The following is a 15953-nucleotide window of genomic DNA, read 5'->3' as shown; positions in this document are numbered from 1 at the left end:
TTTTTTTTTTTTTTTTTTTGTCTTGAAAGGTGACACAACTGGCGAGCTACTTTGAGCCCTTGATCTTGGCTGCAGTGGGTGTCGCCTCCAAGATTCTGGACCATCAACAGCAGATGACAGTGCTGGACCAGACCAAGACGCTCGCAGAGTCTGCCCTACAGATGTTGTACGCAGCCAAGGAAGGCGGAGGAAACCCCAAGGTACAGCTCAGGATGCTAGGGGCTCACTTCGGACACTGAGAAGCCAGCACACGTTCCTCTGTATCACGTCCCTCCAGGGAGGGCACATCCAGTTTTTGGATGGTGGCATTTGATTTTCCATTTAAAAGTGGGAAATAAGCTTCTCTTGGCCTTACCGGGGATCTTTAAGAGGAAAACCAAGAAATGCACACAATTAAGGCTGATTTAGAAATTTTTTTTTTTTTTCCGTGACAGTGTGTATAGGTGAGCATCCTTGGGAAAGAAACATGTATTGTGTGGTTATTACAAGAATAAAAACCATAATACCTGCCCGGCACCTGTTCAGTGTTGACACAAAGCAAACCTCTATTGTTTTCCACTAAGTGTCGTTTCCGTTCCTGGTACTTAAGTTCAAAGAGAAACATGGTCAAGGTCACCCATGGCATGTGTTGCTATTGCCTTGGGGACAGTAGTTTAATATGAAAATCTCCCTTACCAGTTTACAGGTGGAACATTTCTTCAGCCTGATGTGCCACCCAGGTACTTTTAAGTGGCCAAAGATGGTGACAACATGTCCTTTTCTCTCGAGGTCAGAGAAATTATCAGGGATTGTTTTACTTGTGAAACCAGCATGCACCTTAAGTTTCCTCAGGGTTCTGGAACCTGGAGAGGGGGCTGGAGGCTTCTCTCACCACTTGTATCTTCTAGGAGCTGCCTCCATACGATCATGTGATCTTAATGGGTCTTCACCTAAGCAGATTAACTTGAGAGAGCACTACTGGAAAGATTTGTGTAGCATACTGACCTACGAGCTACAAGGATCCATTTTATATATGCGGGGGGGGGGTTGTTTGTTTTTTGCGGTACGTGGGCCTTTCAATGTTGCGGCCTCTCCCGTTGCGGAGCACAGGCTCCAGACACGCAGACTCAGCGGCCATGGCTCACGGGCCCAGCCGCTCCACGGCATGTGGGATCTTCCAGGACCGGGGCACGAACCCGTGTCCCCTGCATCGGCAGGCGGACTCTCAACCACTGCGCCACCAGGGAAGCCCCTGTGGGGTTTTTTTAGTGTGATTTGTTGTATGTTTAAGATCTTCAAATCAGTCACGTGGTATAGCAGAGCAGACTCTAGACTGACTCAGATGGCAAAATGGTGATCTCAGAGCTAACAGCTATTGCACGCCGACTCTGTGTCATTTATTACATCTTACACCCTCATCTTACGTAATCTTCATAGAAACTCTGTGACATGGGAAGGTTCCCACTGCACACGTGCAGAAGCTGAGGCCTCCCTGCCGAGTTGTCCGAGATCACAGGCGAGGTGCACGTGGGGTCATGTGGAAACGCAGGCCAACTCAGCCCGGAGCAAGGCCTGGGCGGGGTCAAGGAAGGAGGCAGGGAAGAGGGAGCAGCATCTGCAAAGCACAGAGAGGGTTATAAAAGGATTGTGATCTCTTTAGAAAATAGCACTCTAGTCTGGTGTGTCCGGAACCGAGTGTGGGGACAATGGGACCGGAGGGAAGACTGGGCTGTATCGTGACAGGCCTCCTCCTGCACGCGAAGGAGCTGGGGCTTTCTAGTGAGCAGTGGAAAATGGCACAGCCCATCCGTAGTCTAGAAACGCCATTCTGGAAGCAGCATGAATAATGTCTTGGACTTGCATTCTCTGTGTTCAGTTTTTCACTCATGTATCTGGCAACTCGTAAGAGATTAATACTGGGGATGCTAAAAACTTGGAGAGCCAGCCTTGGCCCTCGAGTTGTTCCAACTTTTCTGGCAAAAAAAATGAGTGGTTGCTGAAGTGGTGGACAGAGCAAGAAGAAGGACACCCTTTGGCTGTGACAGGTTAGTGATGGATGCCCCAGAGTCGGGCTCCCACCCCCTTTGCTCCCTCCCTAAACTGGAGCAGCTGGGACTCACCTTCCAGACCCAGTTCTAGGTTATCTTTTCTCCAGGGCTGTTTACTGCCACATCTCTACGCCTAACCTGAGGGGGTTTCATTCTCAGCAGAAGAACTCAAATTAGTAGGTTTCTGGATGTTTAAGAGATTAAGACATCTGTTTGGACTGCAAGTTCAGAGCTCCTCGTGGAATTCTGTTGTATGCCAAGGAACCTCACAGTTGGGAGCGTTTGTAGTCGGCACTGTAAGCTTTATAATGACATCCTTTGCTTGGAAGTGTGGGCTGGAGAACAGTGTGGAGTAGTTCTCAGTGAAAGACCTGAAGCACCAGGTGATGAACTAAGACACGTGATGAGTGACAGCGATGCAGGAGTTTACATGGATCCTGTCACTGGTAGCAGGTACCTGTGCTATCTGCAGACTCTGACAGGCTTGTCACAGGGTGCCTGGGACACTACAAGTTGGCTTGAAGGCCCTTTCCTAAGAGGCCTAGTGCAGAGACTTAATCCCCTTGGGTGCTGTTCTTTGGGCAGATGTTTACTAAGTGTTACTTGCTACGTGTTAGGTGATGTATAAAACGTATGTGTTAGATGTCGTAGTCCTTGTTTGCATGTGGTCTAAATGTGGTTAAATGGTTTTCAGTGTCTTTTGTTTGGTGAGAAATAGGGTAAGCTTCGGGGGCCAACATATCTGGATTTCAAATCCCAGCTCAGCCTTTTGCTGGCAAATAACTTCATTTGTTTCCTCATCTAAACAATAAGGTTGGTAATGAATACGTCCGGAGTAGTTGTAGAGATTATATGACATAATGTGCCTGACATAATGGGTGTTCCAAAAAAAAAAAAATTAGAAAGTAACAGTCCCAGAGCCTGGTGTTAATGAATCGCATGAGTACAAGACATTTGCTCTGTGACCTCACCCTCATCCCATTGAGCCCCCTTCTACACTCATTCTGTACCTCCAGAGCTTCCCCCACCCACTCACCTCTCCCCCACTCACCCCTCCCCCACTCAGTTCCCTCCTCCATCCTCCTTGAAGGGGCCTCTCCAGCGTCTGCCTGTAACGCTCCAGCAAATATGCCACCCTGTCCATTGTTGGGCAGTCCTAATTATTAGCTGTTTCTTCCCCTCTACTGAAGTTGAGATCTGCCCCCTGTAGCCTTCTCCCATTTTCCAAACTCCTGTGATGTCTATGCCTGCTTTACTGGGCTTTGTAGTTGGAGCACTATAATAAAGAAATAAGGCTCCCTTGGAAGTAGACTTCAGACACGTTTCCAAAAAAGAACAGAGTCTGATTTCTCTCCTTTGCTGCTCTGTGAGGAGCAGTAACAAGGATCCCCTCCAGATTCTAAAATAACGACCTCATTGTCGAGTCTGCTGACTCCACTTGCCAGATTGCTCTTGGTTGGTTAAGGCTGCCTTAATTGAGAGCCTACTGTGTCTTTTGGGGTCTGAAGCTAGTGTGCTCAGGCAGCCCATGTGTGGGATTTGGCCTCAGTGGTGTGATCCAGATGAGGTTTGCCATTGGAGTTAGAGGACACGGCTCTGGGTAAGGCTTGGAGTAATTGGAGGAGGCCTCACAGCCTCTAAGCTGACCCTTTAAGGATCTGTAAAAACTTAAACATGTGGAGTGAAGGAGAAGCAGGCCTTCTAAAGAATTCCTCACCACGAGCAGATGGGAAGGTGATTCACTTCTGGGACAGCCAAGAGCAAGGATGTGTTTTTGTAGGTTTTGATACTCTGGTGTGGAGAAAGTGTCCTTTACGTTTTCCAATGAGTTTCAGAGAACTGTTTTGTGATTTACTTCTGCCACCCCCAGAATTGGCTTCTGATACCTTCCTAAGCCTGCATGGGAGAGCAGATATACTTGGCAAGCCACTCTCACTTCTCCCCGCAAATGTGTACTTTGTTTAATAGGAATGTACAGAGTTGCTAACATTTTTGTGCCACCAATAGTTGCCTCATTCTAAGAGAGATTTACAGAAATGCACACCTTACATTTTACCTTTTTTTTTTCATTTTTTTTTTTTTACATTTTATCTTTTTTATAAATGAGAACATATTTGTGTGAGATGCTCTCTCTGGAGGGTTATGTACAGGAGATGTCACTTTTCAGGCTTCCATCAAAATAAAGCAATCTGCACATTTAGTGTTTTACCTTCTCTGCGCCATGAAATCAGCCATTAACCTAAATTACCAGTTCACTCCATCACATCCCTCAGAGAGAGAGCTTTGCATCCTGACACGGTTGCCTCAGGATAACCATCCGTGATCACATATTTCACATCTCGTCAGATGTTGTATTTGGAGGACTCTTCTTGATTCCTGTGTCTTTTTAATTCTGCCAGCTGAGCCAGTTCCCATGGCTCACGTAGCTTCTTCTTGGAATTCTTCTCTTTTATTTAATCACTCAAAAGAGTTATCATTTACCATCTCTCACTGGCTTCCTTACCTTCTCATCTACCAAAGTAAAGGTGCAATTCCTTGGGCCTTTTAGAGGGGTCATCTTCCTCTGAGGAGCATCAGGGCAGCCATGGCCACTGCACGGGGGCATCCGGTACCGGATGCAATGCACTTCTGACACAAAATACCCCACATTATTTCAGATTTCCCAGGTAAGGACACGGTCCCCTACTAGACTGCTCTTATTATAAATGATAAGATGCCTACAACCATCTCATCTCATCAGAATTCCACTGCATAGCATTGTTATAATTATTCCCATTTGGCTTAGGAACCCACGCCCAGGACCACTTAGCTACTTAGCAGTGGAGACAGAATTCGACCCCAGCCTTTTCTGACCCCAGGACCTTCACTCTTTGCTCCTTCATCTTGCTACCACTCAAGGTGTTTTTTAGGGAGCCTGGCACCACCATTCTTTCATCCTTTCATTCACTCACTTGCCAGGGCCTGCTCTGGGCTCCATACATTGTTGTTAAAGCATCTCTGAGGACTGTCTAGGGGAACTCATGAGCACTCAGGCTTTGCCTGCAGAGTGTCTATCCCTGGAGAACTTTCATCATTCGTCCCTCCAAACTCATGTAAATGTCATTTGTGACATAGTTCCAAAGCCCGTGTAGCCTTCTGCAGATTTCTGCCTCCTGTATGTATCTCTATTTCCATAATCCAGTTGTATTTATAGAAAGGGAATTATAGTGTATTGGGCAACTTTGAAGAGAAGCTCATTTGTTGTGAACACGTGTTTTTCTTTATATAGTTTTTTTTTTTCTATTAAATCCGTCAACTTGTATATTAGGGAATCTGTGGTATGCTCTTTCTACCACCCTGAACGTAGTAACATAAAATTAGTCACGTCATAAGACGCTGGATGAAATTGCAGGGTTGTTTTTCCTTTTGTTTGCAAAAAGAGATTTTTCTTTTTGTCTTTCTGATTTTTATTTATTTTGCAAACAAATGTACAAACATAATAAAGGAAAGGAAAAAGAGAATACATTTGTTGTGCTCCATAATGGGGATGTAGGTTTATATTCTGCTTTTTAAGGTTATCTGTAAAAGAAGTGAAGTGATTCTTAAGAGATTGAGAACCGTTGTCTTCTGCTTATGGAAACATCTTACAGTTATCTTCTCACCCCTGTCCCCCACCTCAGGCACAGCACACCCACGATGCCATCACGGAGGCCGCCCAGCTCATGAAGGAGGCCGTGGACGATATCATGGTGACGCTGAATGAAGCTGCCAGTGAAGTGGGGTTGGTGGGAGGCATGGTCGACGCCATTGCAGAAGCCATGAGCAAGGTGGGCCTGGGCCCCCAGATGCTTTCCTGCACTCCTTGGCCCCATTTCCTCCAAGGTTCCCCTCTAACTTGGTCCCAGGGGCTTTTCTCTAAGGAGCTGTCAGAGGAGCCCTCTAATCCAGGCTGACACTAGCAAGCCTCCTCTTTTCTTGAGGTGTCTGCTTATCATACGTCCAGCATATTCTTCATTCCTTATTATTCATTCATTACTTTTGTAAGCCGGTTGCACCCTTCCTTCCACATTTACACGGGGGAAAAAGAGATGGAGAAGGCATCCTTGGTCCCCTCACTTATAAAATGGAGGTAATTATTTACCTCCCCTGTATACCTCGTAGGGTTGTCATGGGGAGCAAACTCCAAAATGAAATAACGAAGTGATTCCCAAGTGCTGGTCTTCAGAATGGCTCCTTTGGAATCCTTGGGAGCATTTTAGAATGCACATTCCTAGGCCCTACCCCCGCCCTGATCACTTGGAATCTCTATGGTGTGAAGCCTAGTCATTTCAAAATCTCCCCATGGTTCTGGTATCTAGCCAGATGCAGGGACCACTGAAATGGTTAAGTGTAAAAGCCCTCAGAGACCAGTTGTAGACAACAGACATAGATGACAGGGGTATCATTTCTCCTCCAGTGACCCATCAGTTGAGTTGGGTCAGTAGGGAAGGATGACTGGACAGTATCTCCTGCTCTTTTGAAGGATCCCCAAGGAATCCTTCACTAATCATGTCTGTTTGATGCTCATCAGAATTAACAACTACTCGTCAATGTCTAATTGCCATCCTCTGATAGCATAGCTAAGAACTGTAGACTTCCTCTGTGTTTGGAAATGTCCATTGTCAGATTGTGAATACACTAATGTGGTTTTTCAGGATAATAAGTGGTCTTTAATTGCTAATTTAGAGAAGATTGGTTGGTTCCTATCTCCAGGAAGAGATGATAGCCTGAAACTGTAATTAGGATAATTCCCATTAAACATTATGCAAACATTATCAGACTGATAATGTCCCAAGCTAGGCTGGGATGCTGGGGATCCCTTAGAGACCCCAGGCTTGCCTTGTCAAAGCACTCCAGTAATTTCTGCTGTGGGCTTCTCACGCTTCAAATTTGGACAGTCTGACAGAACACGAGTAAATTGTCCTCTTCTTCAAGGCCCTTGGATAAGTCTCAGTGGGTTTGTTTGGTTTTCAGGACATCGGAACACCAGAGCTTTGAAATTAAGCCATGTATCTATCAAGGATATTAAATAATGGAGCTCAAGGTTTCTCAGTACAAATGAGAACTTCAAATGATAATCTTTTTCTTCTTAGGAGGTATTTTTCACAGTCACTCTAATGATAGGGAAGAGTTCCATAAATCCCTGGAAGATGGAAGTCTTTTTTTGATAGCCTTTTAGCCTTGCATATTGCAATGAATCTTTAATAAGGAAAGTGGCTCTTGTACTGTCTGATTTCAGGGGTGTAACATCTGCTCTGTCAGCCCAGGACATGCCTGATTCTTTTGGAAGGGCTGGGAAATAGGTCTGATAGCAATAATTAGGAGCCACTAACAACATGAACCCCAGAGGCCAGGAGCAAAGGGGTTTTTTCCCTCAGTTCTGCAAAGTAGATAATTGGGGTTTCATTGATACCCCTAAACTCCTACATACCCTGACCTGACACCCTGGGTACTGCACGATGCCTCTTCCCCATTGTCTCCTTTCTAAGCCCACCCCGGCCTGCCCGTCACTGGAGACTTTGTATTAAGTGATATTGCAGGTCCTTTGAGCCCCTAAGCAGCAACGCATTGTAAATATGTCATTTTCTATCTGAGTTTTGGTTATTTGCTTAAAACACTGATATACTCTTAGAATCATTGTCTAAAGTTCCAAAAGGCAGTAACTAGCAGAAAAACTTCAAGTGTACCCAAAGCTGAATCTAAGTTCGGTGCAATTCTTGCCACTTTTGGAGCTTCTGCTGTGGAGTGTCTCCTTGAAATTCTCTCTCTGTATCTAAGTACCAGAAGGTTTGGGAATTCGTAGGTTACCATGAACTAATCAGCTTTCTGTATAACCTTGGGCAAATCATTCAAGTTTTCTAAATCTTTTTTTCCCCGTTCACTGAGGTTAGTCTCAATCTTCGGGATTTTATGACTAAGTCCCTTTTCTTTGTTTGCTTTTGTGTGTGTGTGTTGGGGGGGGTTGTTTTTTCTTTTTGGCCAAGGAAGGTAATTAAAGAAAGAAAACAAAAACCCTGATATCTACATCAGTAGTATTTCATAAAATAAAGGACATGTTAACACCAAAAAAAAAAAAAAGTAGGAAGGCTATAATCTCAGAATAAAGGAAAGTTCTTTCAACTAAGTAAATTTGAAATCCTAAAAAAAAAGTCACTACTTTGTTCTTACTTCTCTCATTCTCTTCACACTGGAAGGTTCATCATGGTGACCAGTGGCCACTGTGTTCTAAGCTGCCCTCTAGTCCAACATCCTGGCATGTTTGCAGTTACACCACATCTCATATGAAGGCTCCCAGCACATGGCCCGACCCTTACAAGATGCCCAGTTAATTTATACTGAGTGTATGAGTCCACAGCTCAGTCCTCGTTTGACCAGCGGGCCCCCAAAGTGTGATGGAGATACTTGGCAGTGTCTAACTCCCTGATAAAGAAACATAAAGAAATCTACCCTGGAGGTTGTATTGTTGGTTTGATAGAGATTACATCCTGGCCTGTGCAACCACGTTACATACTAGGCTACAGTGATGCATTCATTCAACTCGCATACGTAGCTTGGATCTACTCACGACAGGTAGCTCTCATTGACCACTCCACCTAATCTTTTCCTAATTGCCCTCTGGTCCCCTAATGTCTTCCCAGACTACAGACTATCTGGCAGAGAGCAGCCAGGGAGATCTTCTCAGATAGAGCATTGCCTACTGCAGATCCCACCATTTTCTTCATGATTGCAAGGTTCCTCATCAAACAGATCCAGCCTGATTCCCACCCCTTCAACGTCCCCCTCGTGTTCACTGCACTCACTCTTCCTGTAGTCATTTCTGTTCACCTTGTCTCCTCACCTAGAATATCGTTCAGCAACCAGTGGTGGCAGTCACAGCGTTGGTGGTGGTGGGGATGGGTGGCCTTTTTCTTCATCATAATCACCGACATTATCATCTTTCTCACCGTCATGATCTTCATCATCATGGTTACCCTCTCCTCTCCCTTCATGTAGACGAGGTGTCGTCTCAGTTGATCTTTACTACAACCTTCTGATGCTTGGACGTTTCCAGTAAAGGTCCTGAGAACCAGTTTGAGCCTCAAGCTGGGTATTTACTCACAAGTCCTAGAACCAGGTCTCAAATTCAAGTCTTCTGAGCCAGTAAATCCCCAGCCCTTCAAGGGACTGTCCCACTTCTCCACCTATTCCGCTCCACAGTGATCTCACCCTTCTCTCAGTTCCTGTGGTACTAGAGTCAGATGAACAAGTCATTCCTGATGTTTCCAATTCCTTCTCTTCCCCAGCTGAGGTCAGAAGTGAGTGTTCCAGGGTAGAGACATGCATGGGCTATACCATTCTTAGGGAAGCCCTTCATGATGGAGGTTCTGCGGCCTCCCCCAGCTCTTTGTCTGCCATTCTGACCTCCCTGCACGTTCTGGCTCACACCCACCTCCACGTGCTTCAGCGCTATCCCCTCTCCTTGGGACTCCTTCCCCACCTTTTGTGTGTGGCACACTGCTTACCTGGTAAGACTTGGCTGAAACATCATTGCTCTGGACAGCCCTGCCACTCCCCTCAGACACACTGGGGGTCCTCTCCTTGCCTGTGCGCCCCCAGTACCTTATGGGCGCCTCTAATGAGGTCCTTATCACAGAAGTTGGGGGGTTCTGTTGACTCTGGACCCAAGAAACTCTGAAGACCTCTCCGTTTTCCCAAGTTCCTGATTCTAAAAAATAAAGCCCGCACTTGAACAGGCCTCTGATGACCTTTGGGTTCTTTTCCTCTCCCCTGTAGCTGGATGAAGGCACTCCTCCAGAACCAAAGGGGACGTTTGTCGACTATCAGACGACAGTGGTTAAATACTCCAAAGCCATTGCGGTAACAGCTCAGGAAATGGTAAGAAGAAAATGGGCTCACCCTGCACCCCACTGTTGGTTGCCCTTTTATCCACCACACCACTGAGTATTCAAATCTGGCATCTGTGCTGGAGAGAGATCAGTCCTCTGTGTTTCTAGTTCCTCCTGGGCCTCAGCTTTGTCCTGATCTGTGGTCTTTCTGGCTGCCTGTGGTCTAGAAGCCCCAGGCTGCTGGACTTCTCATCTCACGAGAAAGCTCCAAAAGGGAATTAAAAATGACTGAGAGTTGGGCATGAGGACAGGGGAGCAAAGGAAAGAGAGAAAATTAGAATCAAGGAGGAAATGAGAAGGACATTGCAAGTTATAGAGAAAGAAAAAAAAAATCCTATTTATCTCACAGGGGACTTGAAATGTTTTTATGGATTAAAGTTACAGTACAAGAGAAGACATTTGGGGACAGAACCAAGGCTGTCCAATGGAACCAAGTTATAATCCTTGGACAGTGCTGAACAGTACGACATTGCCAGTCTTTCAGGCAAAATGAAACAGTGGTTATCTAAAAAAATTTTTCTCCTGACAGCAGAAGGCATGTAACTTTTGGAGGTGACTTTTTTTTTTTTGCTAAAATGTAATGCAATCAGAATTGTATTATATGGCTGTTTAGATATAAATGGCATTGAGAGACAGTGAATGCTATCTTGATAGGTTAAAAAGTTGTACAAAAAAAGAAAAACGTCCTCAGAGAATTAATATAAGTACCTAGTAAGAAAGTTCTTAACTTCCGAAAGTTCAGGTGTCACAGGATAAAATTGAAAGATGCCTCTTTGATGCTACCACCTAAGCCTGAGTTGGAGGGACCAGACTGCGCCACTGCGTGGTTCCTGCCCCATCAGGTCGGGCACCTCTCTGGATGGTTTTGTCATGTAGTCATGTGTCCACTAGAGGCTGAGCTTGGACCGCGAAGGCTTCCCTGGCGGCTGCCGCTGCTCATTCTTAGAAACTCTGCGGTTGAGCCAGACCCCCTGTTGTTGAGAAGGACTCGGGCTCGGAAGGGAGGAAGGAACAGTGCCCATGTCAGCGACTGGGAGAAGGCTGGAATCGTCCTCGGGCTGGCCCTGCTCAGGAGAGCTCAGGGGCGTCCCAGCTAGCCCGGCAGCCCGACGGTCCTGATTTCTCCAAGCAGGGAGCACAATGCAGCAGGGTTGAAAATGTCTCCAGTGGCCTCAGGGGGTTCTGGAATATCTCCTGGGCCAGGTTCTCAGCCGGCCTGTCTTGACCCTGGGTGTCCATGCACTTGAGGAGCCCAGCCTGGGGCTGCGTTGCTGCTCCTGGGCTGGCTGGCCAGGGCCCAGAGGGGGTGAGTGTTCCCCCCACCGCACTGGGCGGCCCCCAGGGTTGTAGTGCTCCTTGTGGCAGGGTCGCATGCAGCAGCTGTTAGCACAGCCTCGTTCTCTTGGGGTGTGGCATGCATTCCTTGGGAACCCACACCTCGGCCCGAAAGCCTGTGACATTTCCTGGTAAACATGCCTTAGACGGGCCCACATTCCCACCCTCCATGGATGTGGAGTCATTTAACAGGTTTTTGTTTTTGTTTTTTAAGTCCTTTAAAACCAAGAACTTTAGATGCCACAAAGAGAGAGGGAAGTATCGTCATCCAGAGCCAGAGAACAGGTGGGGCAGAGGGAAGCCTTGGACCCAAGAGGGACATGGATACCTTTCTGGGTTGTGGGTTACAACTGCCCTTGTGCGTTCTAAGAGGCCTTTTTGTCAGAGGAGGAAAAACTAGACATGAGGGTATTAGCTAGGTAGGGTAAGCGGAGGTAAGGTTTTCTATCACATAGGAGGAAAATACAGAATATCTTGAGAGTAAAAAGGCAGAACGTGACCATTTAGGCTACAGTATTCTCTTCACTGAATCCGTGGCTGAAACGTTGTCATTCTTTGGCACAATGTTATCACACAGCTGAATTCTGTGAGTTTCTTCCACCGAAACGTTAGGCTTACCCATCTCTTCAGTCACTGTTTCCCGATGATCCTGTCCTTGTGCCCTCTCTCGGCGGTGTGGGACCTGCTCCTGAGTCCCCAGAGACCCGATCAGCCCGGGAGCAACGTGTGACCAGGGCTGCACCCTGCACGGGGCTGGGGCCCCTTGTGGTGTCTCTGGGGGGGCTCCCCGGTAACCCCACGGGGCAGGGCTGGTGGAGGCTGCTGATCTCACCTCCCAGAGAGCAGACCCTGAGGCCCGGCCTCCACGCTGCACGGCCTGAACCTGAGCATGTTGCCTTGACCTGGCCGGGAGCCGCTGGCCTGTCATGCGGGCTGCAGCATGGGCTTCGCTTGAACTGCCCTCTCCAATGTCCAGCCCCACACGGAAGCCACAAGCTTAAAAGTGAATGAGACCCTTTGGCTCCCAGTGGTATTAACACGTGGTTCTCATGCTTTTCTCTGTGTGTCCCTGTGTGTTTGTGTCTTGCTTGTTTTCTTTTTCCAGATGACTAAGTCGGTTACTAACCCGGAGGAATTGGGAGGACTGGCTTCACAAATGACCAGTGACTATGGGCACCTGGCTCTCCAGGGCCAGATGGCAGCAGCCACGGCGGAACCAGAGGAGGTCTGCCACCTTAAGTCCCTGTTTTAAGAAGCAAACCCACACTGGTGCCTGCTCCCGGGGGGACTCTTCTCTGTAGCTTAGCTCCACTCCGGAAGACCCCAGCCCAATAGCCAGAGGCAGGTGTAGTTCCCTCTCCTCTTGCTGCCAACCTGCCTAGGTTCACACCCAGCAGCCCCATCCCGTGCTCCAGGCTCTCTGTCCTTCCTGAGGCCTCCTGGCGCAGATCTGGGGCCATCTGGGGAGGTGGGCTTTCAGGACTCTGTTGACAGTGTTCTGCTGGGTCTCCCGTCCCCCAGCCCCATCGCCTGATGCCAAGGGTGGAACCTACACTGCCATCCTCCTCTTACTTCCTACTCCTGCTTCGCAGCCCCCCTCGATTATTTGTATGTTTCCCAAAGGCTGACAGAAGTATTAGAAGAGCCAAGTATGGGATTCAGCTGCCCCTCCCTTGAGAAAGGGCTGTGTAGCCAGCCTGCTTTCATGAAACAAAGTCTTGCCCAAATATCGTTGGCAGCCTCTTAAGAACGGGCCCAGATCCCTGCCCCCATCCCCCCTGTGGACTCCTTGTCCTTACCTACCTGCCTTCCCTAAACTCACTTTACTTAATGCCCAACACAGACTCACATCAGAATGCCTGCCCCCGTAGGAGTCTTAAAACGACAAAAGTTTGACTCCAGAGGCCACTTACTAAGAGGTCCCATATCTAATACCTCTGAGAAATCGAGTGGTCCATTGGCAAGCATGCAGGGTGGGTAGAGCTCTGGGGTGCCCGACTACACCTGTATCAGTGTTAACACATGGTAGGGGCCCGGGCCTGAGCTACTGCATGGCTCCCTAGAGAAAGAAAGCCCAGCCTGCAGTAAAGAATAATGGAGTGAATTGCAGGGACCCTGGGAAAACAAGGTAACTACATCCGTGAAGTTCGGCAAGCTGTTTATGGAGGGCGAACCCTGTTCATGACATGTCGAAACGAACCAGGCTGTCAAGGCAGAAGGTTGGAGCTGGTCTTCCCTTCTCCTTGCGGTGATGGACATTGTCCCCAAGTTACTCAGTGCTGTTTCTCCTGGGGGTCAGGTCTAAGCATGTCTTCACCAAGACTCCCAGCAGCACTACAGAAATGAAAACCCAGAACAAAATCACTTTCTAACGTATGTCATAACAATGCATGTAAATGGAAGTACCATATGTATGTACTGGCATACATATATATCCGGCATGGGATGACTTCAGTTTCTAACAGTGCCTGCATTTTGAGATTTTATTGAGGATTGGGTATTTAGGCTGCAGCATGAATAATTCTATTTGCCATGAGTCTGTCAAGTCATTACCAGGAAAGAAAAATTATCAGAGACCCGCATACGATTCTGTGGATTTCTTTACACAGGCCCATCTTTTTTTTTTTTTTAAACAGACTCCCTCTTTTAGTAAGATCATCTGGACTCATAATTCGTTTGGTTAACATGTAATTTTGAATGTCAGAAACAAGCATAAGGGACCTTCTATTACAGTAAGGGAAAGTTTGGTTGGACAAAAGGAAGAAGTGTTTGGCTTTTCCAGAGGATTGAAAACTAAAAGAGACTGTGATTGTGGGGGAGGTTTGGATCTCTGTCTCCAGAAATCTTTAAAGGTGGGATTTACATGCCTCTTCCTTGGTTAGTTTCACTGCTGGCCTGCCTGCCTTACTGAGGGAAGACCTAGTGATTTGTGGAGCCCTTTCCACATCTGAGTTCTTATGAGCTACCCCACCCCCTGGGTGAAACAAGCAATTTTCTAATTGCCACCCAGACCACTGAAGCAACGTACAAAAGAAAGCCAAAGCAGCCAGGAAAGAAAATGCATTGCCGAAAGCACAATAGCAAGTTACTCTAGGTACTGGCCCTGCCCTTGTAGCAGCTGTGTTTCCGTTAAGGTTTCCCCTTTTCATGGTTACATCTTGAGATGTGTTTTACATTCCAGACACACAAGCAGTGTGACCTGGAGTGAAAAGGAGCAGAAAGAATATAAAATTACCAGTGGCTTGCAAAGGAAAATTCTTTGTGTGCGTTTGCCAGACAGATATTTGGGGGGAAACTGAGAAGGTTAGGAGATCCCTGAAGCAATGTAGTTTTTTTATTCCAAGGCTGTGGAATTGTTTGTATACCCAAGAGGGCCCTACATCACAGCATGTGAAAATATTTATATCCAGGGCAAGTAAAAAGCCTCCCCCTTCACTGCGGTCCTGCAGTCTGCTGTGCCAAGTCAGCATTTTGGTCTTCTCCAGGATGTGACAATGACAGGAAAAGTCCTAGCTCTGCCCTCTGCACATCGAGCTGGAGCTTTATCTGCTCGTTTTTCCATGGAAAATTCAAACTTTTGCTAACGTCCCTGTGATAACTTCTTTCCCCAGAAAAGTTAAAACCCTCCAACGGCTTTGCAATTTATGACAAGTTTCCTCTTTAAAAAAAAAAAAAAAAGACCAAAAAATGTAGATACCGTGAGCCACAGGCTTCTAAATGTAAATGCCGGAGAAAAGGTTTAGTGACGATGGTGCCGTCTCTGAGGACACGTTGCCATAACCACTTATAATACTGCGTATTAAAAGCTGGCAGGAACATTTGTTAGGAGCCTGCGGTGAGAAGCACAGGCCTCTCCCCGCAGATGAGATGGCTGTCTGCTCTAGACTTTTATCTAAAACTTTCCACTCCAAGGCACACTTTCTGTAGGTGGGAGAGTGATGTCCTGCTTCTGCTCTACACACTGGTTTTTCCTGCCATATTTTCTAAGGAGAAACTGTGGTTTGTCAGATAACATCCATTCTTGCCTTTCCAACTTCCACAAGCTCTCCCAGGCAAATTATACTTGACCTGGTTTCAGATGTAATTGATCTTAAAGCCTGAGAATAATCTGAACGTTTTGTTTAGTTTTAGGCAGTACAGATGATGGATCAGTGTTTCTTAGACCCCCTCCAATTGAAATGAGAGCCAGAACTTCATGAAGGCCAGGCTTCTAATTTCCCTCAAGGCACAAAACCAGGAGACAATCTTCTCCATTTTACTTTTATTTGGGCAGGAAGGGGGAATTGAGGGTTTTTCTTGAGGTTCAAGTATTGCTTTACTCAAGTTGCCAATTTCAAACTCCAAGTTTTATGTCTTGGAGCGACATTCCTGCAAATTATACTTGACCTGGTTTCAGATGTAATTGATCTTAAAGCCTGAGAATAATCTGAACGTTTTGTTTAGTTTTAGGCAGTACAGATGATGGATCAGTGTTTCTTAGACCCCCTCCAATTGAAATGAGAGCCAGAACTTCATGAAGGCCAGGCTTCTAATTTCCCTCAAGGCACAAAACCAGGAGACAATCTTCTCCATTTTACTTTTATTTGGGCAGGAAGGGGGAATTGAGGGTTTTTCTTGAGGTTCAAGTATTGCTTTACTCAAGTTGCCAATTTCAAACTCCAAGTTTTATGTCTTGGAGCGACATTCC

At 46.7% G+C, this 15953-nt stretch overlaps 1 protein-coding gene across 1 annotated transcript in view; it reads left to right on the top strand.

Annotated features, from left to right (window-relative positions):
* Nucleotides 1-15953, top strand: part of TLN2 (talin 2) — a 447872-nt gene that overhangs the window by 372824 nt on the left and 59095 nt on the right. Inside the window, exons 42-45 of the mRNA XM_024735251.1 lie at nucleotides 30-200; nucleotides 5687-5833; nucleotides 9819-9920; nucleotides 12372-12491. Of these exons, the coding sequence (XP_024591019.1) occupies nucleotides 30-200; nucleotides 5687-5833; nucleotides 9819-9920; nucleotides 12372-12491 (540 nt within the window). The remainder of the gene's footprint in view (nucleotides 1-29; nucleotides 201-5686; nucleotides 5834-9818; nucleotides 9921-12371; nucleotides 12492-15953) is intronic.

This window comes from Neophocaena asiaeorientalis, unplaced genomic scaffold, assembly GCF_003031525.2.
Source record: "Neophocaena asiaeorientalis asiaeorientalis breed wild unplaced genomic scaffold, Neophocaena_asiaeorientalis_V1.1 scaffold264, whole genome shotgun sequence".
NCBI lineage: Eukaryota > Metazoa > Chordata > Mammalia > Artiodactyla > Phocoenidae > Neophocaena > Neophocaena asiaeorientalis.
The sequence above is the reverse complement of the archived record's forward strand: the minus strand, read 5'-3'. Positions and strand labels throughout refer to the sequence as shown.